At 41.5% G+C, this 23,033-nt stretch overlaps 1 protein-coding gene across 7 annotated transcripts in view; it reads right to left on the bottom strand.

Annotated features, from left to right (window-relative positions):
- Positions 1 to 3,410: 3,410 nt before the first annotated feature.
- The window catches only part of IQCE (IQ motif containing E), a 43,452-nt gene continuing 23,829 nt past the window's right edge, over positions 3,411 to 23,033 (bottom strand). For 2 of the 7 annotated variants that reach the window (XM_073361974.2, XM_073361975.2), the window contains exons 17-23: positions 22,824 to 22,919; positions 21,071 to 21,094; positions 16,885 to 16,995; positions 15,681 to 15,811; positions 10,793 to 10,914; positions 10,071 to 10,181; positions 3,411 to 7,231 (exon numbers count right to left, since the gene is read on the bottom strand). In XM_073361974.2, the coding sequence (XP_073218075.1) occupies positions 7,104 to 7,231; positions 10,071 to 10,181; positions 10,793 to 10,914; positions 15,681 to 15,811; positions 16,885 to 16,995; positions 21,071 to 21,094; positions 22,824 to 22,919 (723 nt within the window). In that variant the 3' untranslated portion in view covers positions 3,411 to 7,103. The other 5 variants (XR_012161096.2, XM_073361976.2, XM_073361977.2 and 2 more) reach the window with 5 other exon arrangements.

Genomic DNA, 23,033 nt, shown 5'->3' with positions numbered 1-23,033 from the left:
TGAACATGCCTTGCCTGCAGTTGTATGCTACAGGAGAGAACTGGACATGAAGCTATTGGAACGAGGGCTAGGTTAAAGGGAACAAAAAGAGGTATCAATGCTTTGAAGCTGCCTCACAAAATCAGTAACAGGTGTAAGGGAAAATAAAATGCAGAGAAAAAGATGCACTCTTTAATCTAGGACAGTCGCTCTCAACCTTTCCAGACTACCCCTTTTGGGAAGCTGATTTGTCTTGCGTACCCCCAAGTTTCACCTCAATTAAAAACTACTTGCTGACAAAATCAGGCTTAAAAATACAAAAGTTTCACAGCACACAATTACTGAAAAATGGCTTACTTTCTCATTTTTACCATATAATTATAAAATAAATCAATTGGAATATAAATATTGTACTTACATTTCAGTGTATAGTTTATAGAGCATTGTCTGTAATATGAGATTTTAATTTGTACTGACTTCGCTAATGCTTTTTATGTAGCCTGTTGTAAAAGTAGGCAAATATCTAGATGAGTTGATGTACCCCCTGGAATACCTCTCCATATCCCCAGGAGTATGTGTACCCCTGGTTGAGAACCACTGATCTAGGAAGTAGCGGTCAAGTATAGTATTTAATACTAGGTATATTTTCTATTGTAGAGGAGCTACGGTATATTCTGTGACTGAAAGCAGAAAGGACTCTGATCTCTTAGATATTTTGCATCTCTTACATGAGCCTATTTAGGTAATTCTTGCTTACATGAAGACTGATGGCTATCAGGCCCCCATTGATTAGATTTTAGTGGCCTTGTCCCTCCCCATTTTTTTTTAAAAAAGGGTATTTCTCCCACTATTACCAAAACAAATGAACAGAATAACCACTGTAGCAAGATATATTTAGGAATAGAAGATGCAAGTAATTCACCTTTACATAAAAAAATGTTCTCTAATCAGTTGGAGCCAACTTCAAATGCCATCTTGTTAGATGGCAGTCCTGCTGGAAAAAATGGCCCTTAGTTACTAACAATTGGCTAATGTGTAGCAGTAGTAATATTTTGTAATTCATTAGCTTTGTTCAAGATTCACCAGATACAATCAATCAGTCAATAAAAGGAATGGATCTCCAAAATGAAAGATATTGAAGAGATGGTGAGATTAAGGCCCATTTAAACCTTCAAAACGAGACATGCAACTGGGTGGCCCACTTCAGCCCATGTGATAGCTCAAAAAAAAGCAGATAGACCTAGTAAATGTAAAAGCACTTACTCTTCATGGACCCTCTGACAGTCAGTCAGTCAAACCATTCATACATTTTTCTTTAGTTATTCAATGTAATTCTTTCTGGTTGTGCTATAGAAGCATATTATGCAACAAGTAGGCCCACACCCCTGGATGTTATGTTTTGAGTTTGGATAATTCAGACTATATCATGCTGTGAGGCCCATACTAGCTCATTGGCTATCAGATCTTGCATGTGGTAGTAAAGATTTTACCCCATATACAGATTTTTTAAAATGCTGGCTTGTACTGTGACTAATGCTAGGAGGTCATTTTATGACCCTTTTGAGGCTGGGGGCTAAACTACAGGACATCAGTGAGAGGTCAGTATGACATATGTATCTCAGCAGCATTTCTGCAATCCTACTCCATTCATCTTGGGAAATGCTAGGATGCCACCTTCTAGATATGCTATTTTCAGCAAAAAACAGAGACACCCACAGCCCAATTCCTTCTCCCTCATCTCCCAACACAGTTTAAAAATCCAGAGATGATGGGGATGAAGGCAGATTAACCACAAATCTTTGCAACCCTGGGATTCTTATTTCTGCCTGCCTTCTAGCAGATTACAGAGCCTACTGCTAAGTGTATTGTTCTGTGCATTTCTACCATTGCCTGGTCTTAAAGCAGAGCGCTCCATGGTTCTGGTGAATCCAGGCTATTTCTGCAGGCATTCTGCGCCAAAAAATAAAAAATTCTGCTCACAATATTTTAAAATTCTGCAAATTTTATTTGTCAAAATACTACATAATCACACCAGTTTCAATTATTTTGGTAATTTATTTCAAAATACCTGTCAGCGAGTATGTCTGTAGCAATACAGATACTCACAAAAATTCCCCCAGAAGTAGGGAGTTAAAGAAACCCCTATGACAACTTAGTTCCTGTTCTCTGCCTCCTCCCTGGCCCCGATCCCACCCAGGGGGCCAGACACTCACAATCCAGCCAATACACACGAACCACCTACCCTCAGAGCCCAGCCGCAGGGTCCCCTCAGCCCAGTTAACTGTATCCCCTCCCCACAGAGTCCAGCCAAGGAGCCCCCAGCCCACATACCCACACCTCCTCCTCTCCAGAGCTCAGCTGTGGCCCCCAAGCCCAGACACCTGCCCCCCCCTCCTTCATCCCTCCTAGAGCTCAGCCATAGCCTGCCCCCCCCGCACCCAGGCACCCAGTTTGTTACCGCTCAGAGCCCAGGGATCCAGAGGGAGAAACAGCCTGATGCTGGGTCTCAGGCTTGTGCAGAGTTTCCTGCATACTGCCATCTCCTTCCCTCAAGGCGTGCAGGGAACCCTCTAATTCCCTCCCCTCCCCCAGCAGTGTCTTCTTTGTGTGAATCGGGCTCTGCTGGGTCCAGCGGCCCCTAGTGGTGGCCAGCAGCACTGCAGCCCATTTTTCTGGGGGAAAGGAAATTCTGCATGCATTAAGTTCTGCAAAATTCTGCACTGCACAGTGGCACAGAATTCCCCTGGGAGTAATCCAGGTCCAGGTTAGTCTTAATCCACCCATAATAGGAAAGGAGACTACTGAGAAGTCAGTCCACTTCTGTCATCATCAAGAACCCAGGAAACCTGTACACTTCATCTTTCTCTGCTTACAGTAAGTGCTTCATGCAGTTGGCATGAAGTTTCTTTTGAGTCTCACACTTGAATTTTATGCCACAACACAGAAAGAGATACAGATGAAACTTCTTGTTGGCTGCAAAAAGCAGGAAAATCTGAGGCAGTGGCAGTTTTGGTTGTAACAGTACATTTTCAGGACTCTTCTTTTCAACAGAACACCAGAAACAAATATGTAACATATGAATCTATCATCTCCGTCAATTCTACTTGTGTTTTGGACAGAGTTAAAGAATGTCTTTCATCCTTAATTCCCCTCCTCCCCCTACCTACTTAGATGAGGACATTAGGAGTACAGTTAACACAAACTCTATCCCACTCTTATCTTCACTTTTCCACTACTCCATCTCCTCATTTGTCCTGTGGAACATAAAAAAAGAGGGTCTAGGCACACCTGGTGCAGCAAGACAACCTCTGGCAAAAGGGTTGAACAATGATCCAAATGAAAATATAGTGACCACATCTTTAATGCAGTATAAGTCAGGGTAATAACACAATCAGAGGCAATTTCTGATGCAATTATTCATGAACAATTAATTTATAAACATAAACTTTATTTATAAAGTTCAATAATTAGAGGATAATATGTAGTAATTGATTTTAAATCCAAAAGATCTCAGTATAAATTATGTACAACATTTTCACAATTCTAAATAAAATATTAAAAAGATCATAAAATATATTGTCTCTTCCTAGTGTTCCAAGGTTAATACATTTACATTTAATCTACATTAAAAACTCATTTTTGTCTGGACTTCTTTTTTTAATTCTATGCAGAACACAATAAACATATCAGGCGTGGATGCCACATTTAAAATGTATTAACAAGCATAGGCACTTCAGGACCAAGAAGAGAATGGAGGAGATGTAGTCTCAAGAAAGTTGTATTCTGACTAAACACATGCAAATGCACTCTCTCACACTCACACACACACACACTAATGTCCATTTTGTCTTCCAGTAGATTTAAAATGGGCAACACTGGCACAGAGAGCACTTCTACAAAAGCAAAATGGAAAATTTGCAATTAGATTAGATAGGTTATAATGGAGTTTAATTTTCATTTAGGCCTTGAAGCCCTTGCGAGGTTATCAGTGCCTTCTGCAGCGAACATTTATTTCTCAGAACCTGAATGAGTTTTTACAGGAGCTGTGTCTAGACAGGTCTGAGCTACGCTGATTTTCATTTCCTGATCTCCATGGTGAGTTTAGGGGGAGAAAGAGGATGTAGTGCTGTGATCTACTTTGAGAGTATTTCTTCCTTCAAGCCTCGTCTCAGCTTTTTGTTACTGACACTCAGAGACAGATAGGAATAAAATAAAAGCTCGCAACGTTAGTCAGTATTTATATATTGCTTTCAATGTATTCCTTTAATAAATAAAATAAAGCAACATTAAAAGCTACTAATATTGTAGGTTTTTCCCTTCTGCCCATATCAGGTCAGGGCTATGATATAAAATGAGTGCAGTTACTTTCCAAACTAAGAGGTGAGCAGGAGTGCAGTACTCAAGGGAACATCATTTTTTTGACAGCTCAGATTTCAAACTTTGAATTAGTTTCCCTCCAGACACATTTTGATTTGTCCTACCCCACACAAAGTTGTGTCCCCTTTACCCCGAACTCACTCTGTGCCTCAGAGAGACATTCCCTCTACTCTGTCCTGGAACTTGTCTGCTGATGCTATTACTGACCACAAATATCCTTTTTAAAACGATTCACTGCTTAGTGAAAATGATAGCCTCTCTGCTCTGTATCTGGTTCCTAATGCTTTGTTAATAGCTCTTTATTACTGCCTACTATTTTAAGAGAGTATTCTATCCATTATATTCACCATCCAAGTATTTCCACACAGAGTAGAGGCTGGGAAGCCATTCTGGTCCAGTCTTGGCCCTAGCACATGCCATGTACCACACACTATCCCCTTAACCTGTCAGAGCCCTGAGCTCTTTCTAGTCTCTAGAGGCATATCCATGACACTCAACCACAGTTTAAGATCTAAAATTTTGGACATAAGCAACTTTTACAGACCTACCACCATTTTAACTAACTGACAATCTCTCTCATAGTTTATGTGACTGTTTCAGAAAAGAAGGAAAACATCTTCTTTTAGCTTTGGCCAAGAGAATTGCTTTTCTCCCCTCTCCCTCCCCCCCATGATAATCACGTGACTGCAGTAACAGTGGAATACCCTATCCAATGGGAGTGTAAATGACATTCCACAGACTACATTGGGTATGGAGAGCTCCCAACAACTGCCTCTAGAAATAGTACAGACAACATTTCCACTGATGGAATTAAATGAAATCAGCTGCATTGTGCTGCAGCCATCCAGTTTCCTCTTTGGCTGCAAGTACTGGCACGAACTACGATAAACCTCAGATAAAGCACAGTCTCAGTCCCCTGATTGCAATGAAGAACCGACTTATTAGTATTCAGCATAACAATGCTGACTGACTTTTAATTTAAAAAAAAAGAGAAGGAGGGAGAGAATGTGATAAAAATCTTATACCTAGAAGTGTAGTTTGGGTGTACAAGGGACTCAAGAACTCCTTGATGACATCCTTAGCAAGCAGCTGCTAAATGCAGTGCTAGCCCTCTACTCAGGAGAATGGGTGGACTCCCTAAGAATCCTATTGAGTTACTGAACATATTTACAGAATTGAAACATGCTATTGCTTTCTGATGTATGCGACATCTATTTGCACTCCTGCTCAATCAACACTGAATGAAGGAACATTTAAAAGTATATTTTCTTTAGTAACAGTCAGCATTAGAATGCAATATTCCTTTTCACTCCCCACAAATTGCACTTTTGTTTAAGCAGTCCTGTGAGTTATTGACAGCTCACTTCTCTGCCACTATGGAGGAAAGGTGGGACAAGGTTAGGTAGCGGACTGATAATCAAAAGAGCAACAGATTTCCCGCGTGGCCTTGGGTAGGTCACTTAACCACTCTGTGCCACAATTTCTTGATAATAATCTTTACCTCCTTCACAGGGGTGCAAAATTCATTAATGTTTATAAATCATGTTGAGAACCTCAGACAGAAGATGACATATGGGGGGAAAAATAATATCAGATTTTAAAATACAGTAGTGTTCGGCAGATTGATCCATCTATATAGATGACATTTCAGACATTGAAAAGTACAGTAAGCTAAAACAGAACACATAACAGTGTATTTCCTCTGTGAAATATTTTCACATATTAAAAGATAACCCTGCATAATCCACTGATGGGTCTGCTTTGCTCCACTTACATATCATAAACACGAAGGCATCCCTCACACACTACTCCCCATCATTATGCATTCTCTCCATGGATACCATTATAGTAAATGCAATGGTTTACATGGTTACATATTTCACATACAGTACAGTACACAATCTGTACTAGAAAATACATACTTGGTAAATGCAATAATTTAAGTTCAACTGCCAACACACCTATGGCATAATACACTTATGACAGAGAGAGCTTTCTAAGAGCCTTAAACTAAGTTCTGCAACATAATGGATATATTTAGCACAAAAAATTAAAATTAAGTAGCTATTCAATAAATAGAGCGGATCTTATGGCATGGTTTCACTTAGCACACACAAGCTGACGGTCACAAACATGCGTTCAGAACACCATGCGTGCATCCTTTTGCCCAATGTGTGCAGTTCCTTCCTCTATCTATCTTCATCTCTTGTACCCACATCTACTCTACATTAAAGTCAATGGGACTACTCACAAGAGTAAAAACTGGTCAAGTAAGAGTTGCAGGATTGGGCCTCTAGATTGTAAACTCTTTAGGGAAAGGACCTTCTCTTCTTTCCTGACTGTGAAGCATTATACACATCAACAGAACTGTAAAGATCCTGCTGATGCACAACTATTGAACAGGTTTCAGAGTAACAGCCGTGTTAGTCTGTATTCGCAAAAAGAAAAGGAGTACTTGTGGCACCTTAGAGACTAACCAATTTATTTGAGCACAAGCTTTGCTCAGTTTAACTCCCCCACTCTCAATATAATAAGAACAGGAAAGAAATACAGTAATGAGGTTAGAGAGACACAGTAGAGAGGTTATATAAAACAGAATGATTTTTCATGGCTGAAATACCAATGGCTTTAAGGTGACATTGCCCCTTTTAACCCTCTACTTGCTTTATCTTGCCAGAAAGAAGAAAACATTTTCTTTCGTTTGTGAGCCAGGCCTGTAAAAGGGAATGAGAAGAACCCCCGCGAACCTAGAAGTGGGAGTAATTTTTCTTCACCAGCAGCGATGGAGAGACTACACTATCATCCGAATCGTCTGAGTGAGCCTCATCCGAATGTGGAGAGAGTGTGGGCTGCAACTGGTTCTGGGAGGACATGACTGAAAAAAACCACAAAGAAGACAGGAGCATCAATAAACATCATTGACAAAACCAGGCCCTTGTGGGAAGTGTAATACCTCTGGGCCGTTAGGTTACCACAGTGACTTATGGTTAAGAATAATTCTGTTCCCTCTTTTTCCTGCATACAACTATTACCTTTCCCCTTTCCTGAAAGAGCATGGCAAGCATTAAACTGACATACTGACCATGCCTGATTTGTCTTATTGTCACGAAATCTTCTCAAGTGGTTACACACCATAAAATAAAGTAATTTGAGACCGAAGTCATCTCACATCATAAAAACAGTTATTTATTAGCAGGCTAGCAAAGGAAAAATTGACCCAAGCAAGATCAAGTTAAGTGGAAATGTCATGGAGAGGGCTTCAGACAGTCATGCATAAAGAAATGGGAGACAGGTGGCTGAGGACAATGATTGATGACTCACTATGCATTATAAAGTACCATACATAAATATGTTGGTATAGTATGTAAATATTAACAACAAAAAACTTTCACCGGCTATGTTTTATCTTTAAAAAAAATTTTTTTTTGGATGAATGGAGGAAGGTCCTGCACTTAACTTGATGGTATTTTTCTGCTGACTCCTAGAAAGAAAGAAAAGTACTAAGAATGTTGAGGAGGGGGAGGGGGGCAAGAGGCATGCACACAGAGCGTGTGGAATGGGGGACCGTGGCTGGGGGGAAGAAGACACACAGAGCCCCTGTGAGAGGGGGCTGGGGGATCGGACAATTTGCTGAAATAGAGGGGGATGGGAGCATGGTACACAGGGACTTTGTGGGGGGTTGGAGGACTGGAGGAAAGCAAGGATCCTCTGGTGTGTGCAATGTGTTCAGCCTACAGAAGCTATGAAATGTGCACCCCCACCCCCAGTTAAATGCACCTATGTACATTCTGTGTGGACTGCTGCTGAAAAGATGAGGGAAGATTTTTAGAAAAATGATTTATGAACTAATAGTACTGAGGATAGGAGCAAATAAAGGGAACTCTTAGAAGCTGACATAGCAATAAAAAGATGTGACTCCCACAATAAACTGCTTGTTTCTAAATGGTCAGTCTTTGTCTCTCTAATAAGACATACCTGGTCATTAACCTGGTAACTTTGCTGGTACATACTATCTTGCTCTTTTTCCCCCTTTTTGTCCTTTTTTTAGGCTCTTTGGGGCAAGAACTCTAAGTCTGCGTTTGTACAGAACTTAGCCCAATAAGGCCCTTATTCTGAATGGGCAGAATACTGAATACTTTGGGCAGTATTGCATGCAATACAAATAAATAATAATCACCGCTAAGCAGCTTGAGTTAGGTTAGCTGTGTTCCGAGAGTCCATTATATACTACTACAGAGGTGGGAAGAGATACCACTCTAGTTAAATCATGAAAGCAGAAATGCAGAGCTTCACCCTGAGATGGAGAAGGAAGTTATAAGCCAATGAGTTTCACATATTGTGGTTGTCACCCATATCTGCCCAACTTTATAGGAAGGAACAAATGTGACTGAACAAGTAGGATCTTATTGAATACATTTAAAAATCAGTCTCCAAATTTTGCTTATCTTCAGGAAGTTCTGGACTTGAAATAGTTACAGAAGTCACATGAAGTGAAGGCCTTGAATAAAATACCACTTATTTTAGCATTTTCCACACAGTGGAGTTTTACCTCTCTATTTATAGCTCAATCTAGTTTTACAAAGGGAAGGTTAAGAGGTGACTTCATTAAAGTTTATAAACTAAATACCTATATGGGGAACAAAAATTTGATCACGGGCTCTTTAGCCTACCAGACAAAGGTATAACAGGATCCAATGGTTGGAAGTTAAAGCTAAACTATTTCAGACTAGAAGTAAGGCACACATTATTAACTGCGGGTAATTAGCCATTGTAACAATTTACCAAGGGTTGTGACAAATTCTCCCTCATTGGCAATTTTCAAATCAAGACTGGATTTTTTTCGAAAAGATATCCTCTAGTTTAAACAAATTAATTCAGGGAAAGTCATGTGGCTTGTGTTAGAAGATGGTCAGACAAGAAGACCACAGTGGTCCCTTCTGATTTTATAATCTATGAATCCAGTAGAGACAATACAATGAAAGCCAAGACGCTACTAAACCTGGATAATACCTACTGATACTAGCCTATATACAAGTCCTCTTTAACACTTCAACATTCACAACTCATCTGAAAAGAATGCCAAAGGGCAGGGTAACCAAATGACTTCTTGCAAAATGTATTTCCACAGAACACTTACAACTGATCAAAAATCTAGAGGTCATCAAATGCAAGTTTGAGGTTGGAAGGTATGAGGTGAAGAGCTCATTCAGCAGCTGAATAATTTAAAGCTATCGAGTCCCTTCATAGGTATGATATGACCAGGGAAGAGCATTATTGCAGTGGAGGCCTATTTCACTAGCAGATGGTTAGATCAGGCACGAGCTAAGAGTTAGGGAAGTTGGACTTTTAGTGAATGGAATGGATTCAAATGGTTAACAAATTGTAACCAACTGTAGGGTTGTCAGAGTTACTCATCAAGATGATATTTATGACAGAGCATTCTCTTTCATTCAGTAGTTAGTTGTATTTGCCTTTTGGGAGGATTTGGTTATGCTATCTATAAATGACCATGCCTAAAGGCAAAGTGTCCAAAGAGACATGTAGTATCAAGCCCGAAAACAACATCTGTTAGATTTATATTTACGGATATGCTTGCTCTCTCTTCAGTGGCAAGCTAAATATTTTCTAAACTCCAATATTTTCTAACCTGCCACTTTCTTAGGGGCAATGAACAAACACCCCTTTGCCCCGCACCTCTTTCTTCCAATACTCACCAGAAGAGGGCTGCAAGGAGGAAAGTTTGTGTTCTCTTGATCTCCTCTCTCTCCCTTCAGCAGTAAGTTCTTCCACAACTTCTTCACTGGTCACTTCACTGTCTTCATCATCTGGAATAATTCAGCAGTCAGAAACGTCATGACTGCATAGTGATGGTGCTTTATTATTATTAATTATTTGCATTATAGTAGCACTAGTTAGCCAGATTTTCTAGAGCTAAAGTTTTTTTTATTTACCTGGTCTCCCTTGTACTTGGAGACAGCTGAAAAGACATTACCACATTTATTTGGCTGACTGGGGATGCTTGGCTGACAGGGGATGCTTCCTTATTATCAGATAACTCTATTCCCTTTAAGCAAGAAAGGTGAAATCCTCCCAACTTCTCCACGGTTGAAGCCTGAAATGTCATGGAAACTCCCAAAGTACATCTACATGGTACGGGTGAGCTGGAAGCAGACAGGCTGCACAGAGGAACACCATATCCTCTTGGATACTACCCTTTTACCCCTAGAGGCAGCCACTCCAACTCAAGGTTGTGACAAATAGGCAGGGCAGTATGTGGGGAACTTGCAAACACACTGTCTGGGTATCTATTTTGTGGCTACAGGATTTCAATCTCCAAGACTACCAATCTTTCACTAGACCTAAAGTTTTCTTTAAAATTGTGAGAGTGCCCATTCATAGCCCACATACTTCTGAACATAGAGGGAAATGAGATTACCAAGAGAGGTTGATGTGAAGGCTGAAGGGAAAGGTTTCCTGAGTGCTGGTGAGATTTGTTTCTTCTTCCTATTGGAAACAGCAAGGAATGTTCTTTCACTTGAAGCTCTGGAGACAGAGGACCTGCAAAAGATGCACTGCATTAGCATGAAACAGGGATCACTAATCCACCTGCAGAGATGCAAGCAGGAAACCCGAGACATATACAGTCGAAATAAATAAATAAATAAAACTATAATGACTCACAAAGGTGATAACATGTAAACCAGATGAGATTTCACAGGTGGACTTTATGTTACAACCACCTCTTTGTTTCATCTCCCAAGGAACAATGTTGGGCAGCGTGGATGACGTATACCTGCTCTGTATTACTTTATTGCTCTATGGTTGTCTGATTGCTTTATATGCTCTATGACAGTCCAATTGCTGTAAGGATGCTTCCTGACTATATGATGCAAAATAAACAAGGAGCTTTTAGAAAAAACAAGTAGGAAACAAAATCATGACTAGAGAAAATATACCTAAAGGAGAACTCAAGGACGTTAAGGCCATTGCAGAGAAACTAAATGAATTCTTTGCATCGGTCTTCATGGCTGAGGATGTGAGGGAGATTCCCAAACCTTAGCCATTCTTTTTAGGTGACAAATCTGAGGAACTGTCCCAGATCGAGGTGTCATTAGAGGAGGTTTTGGAACAAACTGAAATTAAACAGTAATAAATTACCAGGACCAGACAGTATTCACCCAAGAATTCTGAAGGAACTCAAATGTGAAATTGCAGAACTACTAACGGTGGTTTGTAACCTATCATTTAAATCAGCTTCTGTACCAAATGACCAGAGGATAGCTAATGTGACGCCAATTTTTTAAAAGGCCTCCAGAAGTGATCCTGTCAATTACGGGCCAGTCAGCCTGACTTCAGTACTGGGCAAACTGGTTGAAACTATAGTAAAGAATAGAATTGTCAGACACATAGACGAACTTAATTTGTTTGGGAAGAGTCAACATACTTTTTGTAAATGGAAATCATGCCTCACCAATCTACTACAATTCTTTGAGGGGGTCAACAAGCATGGGGACAAGGGAGATCCAATGGATATAGTGTACTTAGATTTTCAGAAAGCCTTTGACAAGGTCTCTCACCAAAGACTATTAAGAAAATTAAGCTGTCATGGGATAAGAGGGAGGGTCCTCTCATGGATCCGTAACTGGTTAACAGACAGGAAACAAAAGGTAGGACTAAATGGTCAATTTTCAGAATGGAGAGAGGTAAACAGTGTGTCCCCCAGGGGTCTGTACTGGGAGCAGTACTAGTCAACATATTCATAAATGATCTGGAAAAAGGGGGAAACAGTGAGGTGGCAAAATTTGAAGATGATACAAAACTACTCAAGATAGTTAAGTCCAAAGCAGACTGCAAAGAGCTACAAAGGAATCTCACAAAACTGGGTGACTGGGCAACAACATGGCAAATGAAATTCATTGTTGATAAATGCAAAGTAATGCACATTGGAAAGCATAATCCCAACTATATATATAAAATGATGGGGTCTAAATTAGCTGTTACCACTCAAGAAAGAGATCTTGGGAGTCATTGTGGATAGTTCTCTGAAAACATCCACTTATGCAGCAGCAGTCAAAAAAGCGAACAGAATGTTGGGAATCATTAAGACAGGGATAGATAAGAAGACAGAAAATATCATATTGCTTCTATATAAATCCATGGCACGCACACATCTTGAATACTGCGAGTAGATATGGTCACCCCATCTCAAAAAAGATATATTGGATTTGGAAAAGGGCAACAAAAATGAGTAGGGGTATGGAACAGCTTCCATATGAGGAACTATTAATAAGATTGGGACTTTTCAGCTTGGAAGAGAGACGACTAAGGGGAGATATGATAGAAGTCTATAAAATCATGACTGGTGTGGAGAAAGTAAATAAGGAAGTGTTATTTACTCCTGCTCATTACACAAGAACAAGGGGTCACCAAATGACATTAATAGGCAGCTTGTTTAAAACAAACAAAAGGAAGTATTTCTTTACACAATGCACTGTCAACATGTGGAACTCTTTGCCAGAGGATGTTGTGAAGGCCAAGACTATAACAGGGTTCAAAAAAGAACTAGATAAATTCATGGAGGCTAGGTTCATCAATGGCTATTAGCCACGATGGGCAGGAATGGTGTCCTTAGCCACTGTTTGCCAGAAGCTAGGAATGGGCGTCAGGGGATGGATCACTTGATGATTACCTGTTCTGTTTATTCCCTCTGGGGCACCTGGCATTGGCCACTGTCAGCAGACAGGATACTGGGTTATATTGACGTTTGGTCTGACCCAGTATGGCCGTTCTTATTTTCTTCAATAAAACACTTAATGAGTCTTTAAGAAAAATGATGTCTGGGCTATTAACTGGTCCATGGACCATGGCTCCAATAAAATTAAAAGACTGATTCTGCCAGGGCTGGGGACCTAAGATCAAAAGGATATTAAAATGTTTAAAAGTCCCTCATACTGGCTTGTTCAGAAGAACGGGCTCAGACACAGAGGGGTTCTGCAGAAGGAGCCTGAAGAAACTGGGTTACCTAGCTAACATCCGGGGGACAGGCCTGCACAGAATCATAGAATTGTAGGACTGAAAGGGACCACGAGAGGTCTTCTAGTCCAGTCCCCTGCATCCAAGGCAGGACTAAGTATTATCTATGCCATCCCTGATTCTACAGCCTCCTTAGGCAATTTATTCCAATGCTCAACTACCCTGACAGTTAGGAAGTTTTTCCTAATGTCCACCTAAACTGTGTTTGCTGCAATTTAAGCCCATTGCTTCTTGCCCTATCCTCAGAGGTTAACAAGAACAATTTTTCTCCCTCCTCCTTGTAATAATCATTTATATACTTGAAAATTGTTATGTCCCCTCTCAGTCTTCTCTTCTCCAGACTAAACAAACCCATTTTTTTCAATTTTTCCTCATAAGTCATGTTTTCTAGACCTTTAATCATTTTTGTTGCTCTCCTCTGGACTTTCTACAATTTGTCCACATCTTTCCTGAAATATGGCGCCCAGAACTGGACACAATACTCCAGTTGAGGCCGTATCAGCGCAGAGTACAGCAGGAGAATTACTTCTTATGCCTTGTTTACAACACTCCTGCTATTACATCCCAGAATGATGTTTGCATTTTTTCCCCAACAGTGTTACACTGTTGACTCATATTTAGCTTGTGATCCACTATGACTTCCAGTCATTTCCCATTTTGTATGAGTGTTTTTAATTGTTCCTTTGTAAGTGGAGTACTTTGCATTTGTTCTAATTTAATTTCATTCTATTTACTTCAGAGCATTTCTCCAGTTTGTCTAGATAATTTTGAATTAGAGTCCAATCCTCCAAAACACTTGTAACCCCTTCCAGCTTGATATCATCTGCAAACTTTATAAGTGTACTCTCTGTGCCATTATCTAAATGACCGATGAAAGATATCGAACAGAACCGGACCTAGGACCAACCCATGTGGGCAGAGGTACCAACTTTGTGATTTTCCCGGGGATGCTGAACCCATGCTCTGCTGCAGACCCCACCCCCCACTCCACCCCTTCTCCCAAGCCTCTGCCCCGCCTCTTCCCACCCCATCTCTGCCTCTTTCTGCTCCACCTCTTCCTGTCCCGTTCTGCTCCCTCCCCGCACCTCTTGTTGATCCCGCTACTCCCCCTCTCCCCCAAAGCCTCCTGTACACTACTGAACAGATGATTACCGGCAGGTGGGAGGCACTAGGGGTGAAGGGGAGGAGCCAATCTGCAGGGCTGCCGGTGGGTGCTGAGCATCCACACTATTTTTTTCTGTGTGTGTTTCAGCCTCAGAGCACCCATGGAGTTGGCAGCTATGCCTGTGGGACCGCACTTGATATACCTTCCAGCTTGACTGTTAACTATTCTCTGGGAACAATTTTTCAACCAGTTATGCACCCACTTTATAGTAGCTCCATCTAGGTTGTAGTTCCCTAGTTTGTTAATGAGAAGATCATGCGAGACACTATCAAAAGCCTTACTAAAGTCAAGATATACCATATCTACCACTTCCCCACTATCCACAAGGCTTGTTATCACGTCAAAAAAAAGCTGTTAGGTTGGTTTGACACAATGCATGTAGACTGTTTATTGTTTTAAAATCCTTGTTCTCTTGCTCTATGCAGTGTTCCCACTATCAAAAATACACCATACAGAGTTTAGAAAAGGCTTTCTGGTCACTCTGCATAGACCATTTGTCACAGGCAGCCCCCAGAGTGCAGAGGTGTAGTGGCTGGGGGCTGTCTGTGACAAATAACCCTGTTGAGGAATTAAGGGTTAGTACACAGGGATCTTAGTGTGGGAGAATCATAGGATTCCATCCTTAGATAGAAAAGGAGTACTTGTGGCACCTTAGAGACTTAACAAATTTATTTGAGCATAAGCTTTCGTGAGCTTTCGTGAATGCATCCGATGAAGTGAGCTGTAGCTCACGAAAGCTTATGCTCAGATAAATTTGTTAGTCTCTAAGGTGCCACAAGTACTCCTTTTCTTTTTGCGAATACAGACTAACATGGCTGCTACTCTGAATCCTGAGATTAGGAGAAAGCTTGGGCTTGGCACTTGAGGGGTGAGCTCTGGCAGTAGTGTGATTTGTCCTATAACCATAACAGTACCTGAAGCTTGCAGAAACAGAAGGATGGGGAATTTTTATTGTATGCCCCTCCTATGCATTTTACTTGTTAACTGTTTATACTGAACATACCTATTGCTCCAAGGGACTCTCTCTTTTGCTGCCTTGGAGCCTCTACTACAATTTTACATCGATATAGCCATGCAAATAAGTAAGAATACTGTGTCCTGGTGGAGACTTCTGCTCCTGACTTACCTTTCCTCATGCTGTCCTTTACGTGCTAAGTGAGCCCTGAAAACTGACTGGATGAATGTCACAACCTCTTCTTCCTCCTTGAAGTCAGAAGACAAGCTCAAAGAGCTGGACCCGTGAGACATGTTGGGGTCCTCAGTGTAAAGAGACCAAAGAAAAAAAATCAGCCTTTTAACAAATTCCTTGCCAACATAAACGCACCTTTGACATTTTTATTCTTGATCGTGAATGTGGTGTCCCCTGGCAGTGAGCAAGCATTCACTTCTTTTGGGTTGCAGCCCAGTGGGGTTTTACTAGACGTCTATTGATCCAATGATAATATGTCATCATACAGTTGTTAAACAACGAACGTTGAAACACCTGTATTCAACTACAAAACAGATAAAGGGTAGGCAGCTGAAATGAATGTTAAATTATTTCAGTGGTATTGTGGGCAGGACTCATCCTCAAGCTAAGAGTGTTAAGGCAGTCTCCAAGATGGGTCTGACCTCTGTATAAAGCAGAAGTTTGTCAGTGCCACCAAACTGAGCTGAAGCTGAGCTTAAATATTATAATGTGTAGTGAGATGGAGGGCCTGGCTAGAGAATTCTTCATTCATTTTAGACTGCCCTAGATCTAAACGGCTACTTAGGAAACCAATACATTTACCGCATCTAAAATGTGTAATCAGTAAGGAAGTCTTTTTATATTCAGAGCCTGGCACTCAGGGCCAAGTGTGACATGATTTAAGAAATACACTGCAAATCTTCAGCAGAGCATGCTGGATACCAGACTCCAAACCAACCATCATTTTCAACTTCTTGTTTCTAAAGCACGATGAGTAATGTTTGCCTAGCGTTATGACTCCATGAGTGCCTCGGTGCAGTGCAGCTTTTGAAAAGGCTGCATCCTTTACTCTTACCTGATGACAGAACTAGATAAAGAAAGCAAGCAGCTTGGATACAGGTTGCAGCCTACTGCACAGAGATACTATGGCTTTATTTTGCAGGAGAACTATGAAGTAGATGGTAAAAAGGAAAGCCAACAAATGGGCTTAACACATTCTGGAATTTAAATGACACCACAGGCCAAAGTATTAAAAAAACTAACTGGATAAGTTACAGAACTAAACCTGGAAGCCTAGTACTTTGCACCATAAACTGACTGTAAATAATGGAAAAATTAAGAAGCACATTGTGTCTATGTCCTCACTTGCCCCAACAATTACCTTATTTCCAAGGCTATGCACGGTGGGAGATTTTCGACCGAGTGTGTTACTCGGTAACAATTTCTGCCGAGCTAAATGTCCTCTGAAAGCTGCCTGAATCACAACAGCCGCCTAGCAGGGAGAGAGATAAATGGATGTTAACTCCCTTGAAAGATGGCAGCTACAAATTAAAGTTGAGTCCAGAGGGAAAAAGGCATTACAGGAGAGAGAACTATTTTCCCTGTGCAATGACAACTGTTTGATGTGCAGGCATTTCCCCTCTAATCAAGAGGCACCCTTAACCACTTCACATGCGCTAGTCTGCAATCCAAAAGGGTTCCAACCTATAAATGATAAAAGAACTGCACAGACATACAACTCCACAGTAAATTTAACCCGAGAATCTGCACATTATGGACCCTGTCAAATGCAATTAAATTCAAGCTACAAACATTAGCCCATATTTCATAGATACAGCAATGCAGTCATATTCCCATCTGTGGCAGGCTTTGTACCTTGTCGACCCCTTAAGTCAGGGGGCGGGAGGCAACCCCGCCTCTCTGTGCCTACATCCATTTTCTAAACGTCCCCTCCAGTAGTCAGCACAGTGTGGCCCAATGGCCAGGGTCCGTCTATTGCCTCTTCCCAAGTGGGGTAATGCGGCCTAGTGGCCAGAGTCCATTCAATGTGCCCCTAGGGCAGTGCGGCCTAATGGCCAAAGTCCACCTAATTCTCCTCCTCTAGTGGGATAGCGCAGCTTAGGAGCCAGAGTCAATACAGCCACCTTTGGAGGCAAAAGAGGGGGCCCCCAGTAGAGTGACCCGGCCCACCCAACTCCACTGGGCCCCAACCCAGGGCACTGACAGTGGTGGAGTGGTCTGCCATGGGGTCAACGGGGAATCCTTCCAAAACATGCTGATCTCATAAGGGTGGGAGGTACCACTCCCTGGTAGGTAAGAGCTGTAACGGCTTCTGGGCTGGAGCCCATGCCAAGTGCCCTTCCTCCTCGGCAGTCAGCTCTGACTGAGCAGCTCTGAAGGCTTTTATACCTGACTTTCAGGTGGAGCATGCCCAGCAGAGCCTCAGGGGTGGGGCTTCCTCTGCTACGAGGGAAGGATTAACCCCCTCTGTACTAGTGCGGGGCCAATCTGCCCCGTCACACCATCTTAGATCCCAGCTACTCAGCAGGCTTTGCTGCTTGATAACATCATCAGAAATCAAGTGGAGCCTGGCAAACATTCTGGTGATTATGTTAAACAAAACATTCTTCCTCTCTGCTAAAAGATTTTAATCTGAACTAGGTCCCCAAAGATCAGAAGATATCAAGGGTATAAAGTGACATTTTAAAATCACCATTCTGATAGATGTTATATACAGTTTCACACTGGAAGAGCGTGGAAAGAGCTTTGGCACTTGTCATCCTTCTCTTTACTAATCTACTCAAAGCAGATTTTATAAGGCTAAAGAAGAAAATGCATATATTATGTTGTGCTAGTTGAGAAATAATATACAATCATGCAATTAAGAACTCTATTACAATGAGGGCTGGTCATAAATTTTCTATCAACCCTGTCAAAACAGTTGAGTTTTCTACAAAAAATTTTTTGGGAGAAATGTCTGCTTTCTGTGGAAAATTGTTGATTGTTTTGTCAAAAATCTAAGCACCTGTTAAACAAACTACTTCAATTCAGCTATTCAGTTATGTTGCCTCATGGGAGCTTTATTTCAGTTTCCTCCAACGCCCAGTGTCCTTTATGAGCTGGGCTATCCAGCTGGACTACATCTCCCATGATGCACCCTACCCAGGGACTCGGGTGATACACTGCCCTTCCCTCACCATGAGGGGTGACTGTGAGTGCATCATCCAGACAACAGGAACTGGGTAGGAAGTAGCTCAGGGAGACTAGTTGTGGTATCAAATGGGGTCAGCGTGTTTTGGGCGGATTCCCCACTGACAGGCATACTTGCCACTCACAGGGGCCCTGAGCTGGGATCTGGTGGAGAAGGGAGGGCCCGGGTCCACCTACCCGGCTGCCACCCACCCTGGGGTGATGGCTCACTCCCCTGAGGCCATGCAGCCCCACAGAAAGGACAGTTATACTGACTCAGGCCACTAGGCCATACAGCCCTGAGAGAGGGTGACCTTACTGACTCTTGCTGCTAGGCCATACCACCTTGCTGAGCCAGGCAGCCACAGTGACTCTGAGCACTAGGTGATGTACCCCGGCTGAACCAGGGAGCCATATTGACACAGGCCATTAGGTCCCAGAGCTCTGTGGGAAGGGGTTGTCACCCTGACTCTGGCCATTGGGTCACACAACCTTGAGAGAGAGAGCGGCCACAATGATTTTTATTGCTAGGCCACACTGACGTTTCACTCCATATTCTTTATGAAAATATGCTTATGATATGAATAGGACATAACGTAGATGTACTTTATGCAAGATGGGTCTTGTAAGATATCATTGGAATGGTTATAATTTACTGAATGTGATTATCTAATTTGTATTCCTGTATCATTTCTGTATCTGAAGTTAGGAATATTGACTATGTATCTGTATTTCAACTATGCTACTTTGGGCGACGTCCACAGCTAACACTTCGGGTACAACTTCGGAAAAGCCAGACAGGGTGGATGGCCCATCAGTGAGGACAATGGACTGTGAAAAGGCTTGGCCTTCCTGCGGACTTACAATACTGCTACTGACTCATGGATGCTGTGATATTATAGAGTCAGGCGGTCTTGACACCTGATACTAAATATTACCTGGGACTTCTTGTAGCTTTCCACTGGAAAGGAAGTGCGGCAGGGTCAAGTTTTGGAAACAAAGATTCCCACCTTATGTAAATCCTATTTAAAGGTGGGGAGGAAGGCAAACGTGGCTCCTCCTCTCCATGGCCTGTCTGCCCAAGAAGAAAGACTGCTAAAGCCACCTGAAGGGAAGGCAGGGGGGAGTCCAGACTGAGACAGGGTCCAGTCTGAAAAGAAATATAACTGGAACTCTGAATCACAGAAACTTTGCAACCAGCCTAAAATAACATTTAGGGTAAGAAATTACATTTTGTAACCTGTTTCTTAAGTATATTGAGCTTAGCTTGCATACTTTGTTTTACTTGCTCAGTAATCTGCTTTGTTCTGTCTGTTATCTCTTATATTCACTTAAAATTCACCTTTTGTAGCTAATGAACTTATTGCTTGATTATAATATAACCCAGTTTATGTCATTTCTAAGTGGGGCGGGGGGGACAGGAACACAAGAAGTTGTGCGTATCTCCCTCCACACTGAGGGAGGAGGCGAATTTCATAAAACCTTTGGGTTTGTACCCCTTAAAGGGAGTGGGCACATGAGTGCTGGGGGAGCCCTCTCACACAGAGCTGACTTCAGTATGTATCTGCAGTGAGGTGTGGCCCTACCTGTGTGTGTGTGTGTGTGTTGCAAGAAGCTGGAGAGCCTAATCCAGCAAAGCAGTAAAAGGGGATGAATGCTAAGTTAAACCCCAGCACATCAGGTGATACCCCAAAGGGCCCAAACCTGTAACATAGGATGACCAGACAGCAAGTGTGAAAAATAGGGACAGGGGGTGGAGGGGTAATAGGAGCCTATATAAGAAAAAGCCCCAAATATTGGGACTGTCCCTATAAAATCAGGCCATCTGGTCACCCTACCGTCACGCACACTACCCCAAGACAAGGGGTGGTCGTAAGGATGCAACCACGGGGAAAGTAATTACCCCGCTCCACGAGGGGACGGGGCACACTTGCCTCGCGACAGGCACTTCTTAATGAGGGCAGTTTCCATGTCAAATGTCTACATCCAGCCTTTCTGAAGACAAAAAGGTTGCACGAATTATTTTATTATAATGGGAAAACTCTTCTCCATCCCACCTGCAGTTCCTTATACTCAAAAATTCCAGAACCATTTTTGCTCCCATTTTCCAAAAGGATGCATCTTTTGGCAGAGACCATGCACAGAAAATTTGAACTCAAAAGGAGAAAGTTTAGGTAAGTCATGAACAACTGAAAACAGGATGTCACAAGGTAAACTGGCACACAACCTGAACTATTAGTATAGCAATCACTAGTGCTCCTGCTGGAATATTGAATCTCATAATAAAATCGCTTTAAAAATTACTTAACTACTTGTTTATACTTTTTTATTACAAAGTGAACCTGAATTGCCATTTTATTGGTGCGACACACACTCACCTGATCCAGAGCAATTTCTTCTTTCTGAAATGGAGAAAACTTTTAAATTAATATCAGAAGGATTTATGGCTTTTATTTCATAAAGATTACTCCAAAAGGTCTCCTATTTTCTTACAGTTACTACAAAGGCATCCCAAAACAACTGAAAAGCCCAGTTTTTCTTCCCTGGGGAAGCTTTCTGGAATTGGATTTTTTGGGGGATTGTTTATTCTTTAGCTTGATAGTGGATTTTTTATGTTCCCCTATTTCTAACCCCTGAAATCATGGATATAGAGATGCATCATTTGCTTTGTTTGTTCATAAAACAAAATGTAATATAAGCTATTCTTTTAATTTGTCACCTTATCCTAGCTGGATGAAGCTCAGGCTAAGGAATTTCCAGGTTTGCAGTGATGGTTTAAGTGGCGCAGAATCATCCCTCTGAACCATACTGAGTTACAAAGACCACTCATTTTAGCTCCACATATACCGACAGTTTTATCCTACGTGATCCTGGACTGGCCTCACCATTTACTTCTGCAAATTACTGATCTCAGAAACGCTAAGCCATGGAATGGATTTCCCCAAAACTTTTTATATTATCTTTCAAAATAATTTAAAACCTCTTTATTTCATGCACCTTACTTTTTTATTTTTCATTGCATCATTTATTTTGCTTCTGTCTCACATATTCTAAAAGTCAGGTTCTCACATTTGGGCCCTGACTGGTTGTGCTATGGAAAGAATGTCTTAATTCCACTTCTTTCCCTGTCCTCAACATCTCAGCACTGGTTTCCAACTCTGGCACTTAAATACAAGTTCTGAAAAATCTGTAATGTCTTGCATTTCTGCTTTACCCCATTTATGGTACTCAGAGCTGGCTGGAAAATAGGTTTTCTTTCTGAGAAAAATTTTGATGAAAATTAAAAAAAAATTCCAAGTTATCCATTGAAAATTTGAAAGAAAAATCAAAATCTAATATTTAAATTCTGAAATGTCACCAGGGTGCCTGATGGGAGTTGTAGTTTGGGTTCCTCATGCTCCCTTTCTCCTCTATAGGCTGGGATCTCTGGTAAGACTACATCTCCCATGAGAAATCTCTTGGTGAGGGAGGCCATATACTGGGAGAATCACATGGCTGTGATGAGTCCTGGGAGAAGTCAAGCTGGAGAGCCCAGCCCAGAGGAGGATGGGAACATGAGGCAACTTAACTACAATTCCCAAGGAACAGTGCAGCAGCATTTTAGAATCAAAATAGTTCAGTTTTTAGCCAAAAATTTAAAAATATTCAGTTTCTGGTTGGTTTTTTTTGACAAAACTATCAAAATTTTTAACAGAAAACAGACACTTATCATGAAAAAAGTCATTTTAATCAAAAACCCAGTTTTCCGTTAAAGTACAGTTTCAGTGGAAATGTTTTGACCAGCTCTAGTACTCAGTACTCCTTTATCCTAGTCTTGGCTACTACAGACACCTTTCCCATTAATTCAGTAAGTCATGCCTGCTCATAGCAAAATTCACATTCGCTGTTAGAATGCCAGCAGAGCTTCCAGCAAACAGGATGACAGAAATTAAAAGAACTATCCTTAATCAATGGCCCTGAAGAAACGAGAAATATCCAGGGGAAGAAGGAAAGTCAGACATTTAGTTATGACTGCATCGGTGCTCTGATTCCTGATGCTCATCAGCAGACTACTCAATATCCTGAAATGAAGGTGAGGTAGCAGGATATTAAAAAAAACCAATCCTCTCTGTCCATTTATAAGAATTTCACCTTGTTTCTGTATGCCTTCCACTGGCTCTGGATGAGTTTGGCTGCTTGCTCCTTCCTGTTGTCTTCTTTGCCCTCTTGAAAGCAGGCAAATGAAGGCTGTGAAGGCAAAACACTTGAATGTAGTGTACATACTAAATGGGATTGCTGGTATGTGATTTTTTCTGGAGCTGTAAGACAGCAAGGACTGGAAAGAGAGAGGGAGATCAACAG

The sequence above is a fragment of the Lepidochelys kempii genome, chromosome 10, assembly GCF_965140285.1.
Source record: "Lepidochelys kempii isolate rLepKem1 chromosome 10, rLepKem1.hap1, whole genome shotgun sequence".
In the NCBI taxonomy this organism is placed as follows: Eukaryota; Metazoa; Chordata; order Testudines; family Cheloniidae; genus Lepidochelys; species Lepidochelys kempii.
Note: the sequence above shows the minus strand (reverse complement) of the source record. Positions and strands in the feature narration are given on the sequence as shown.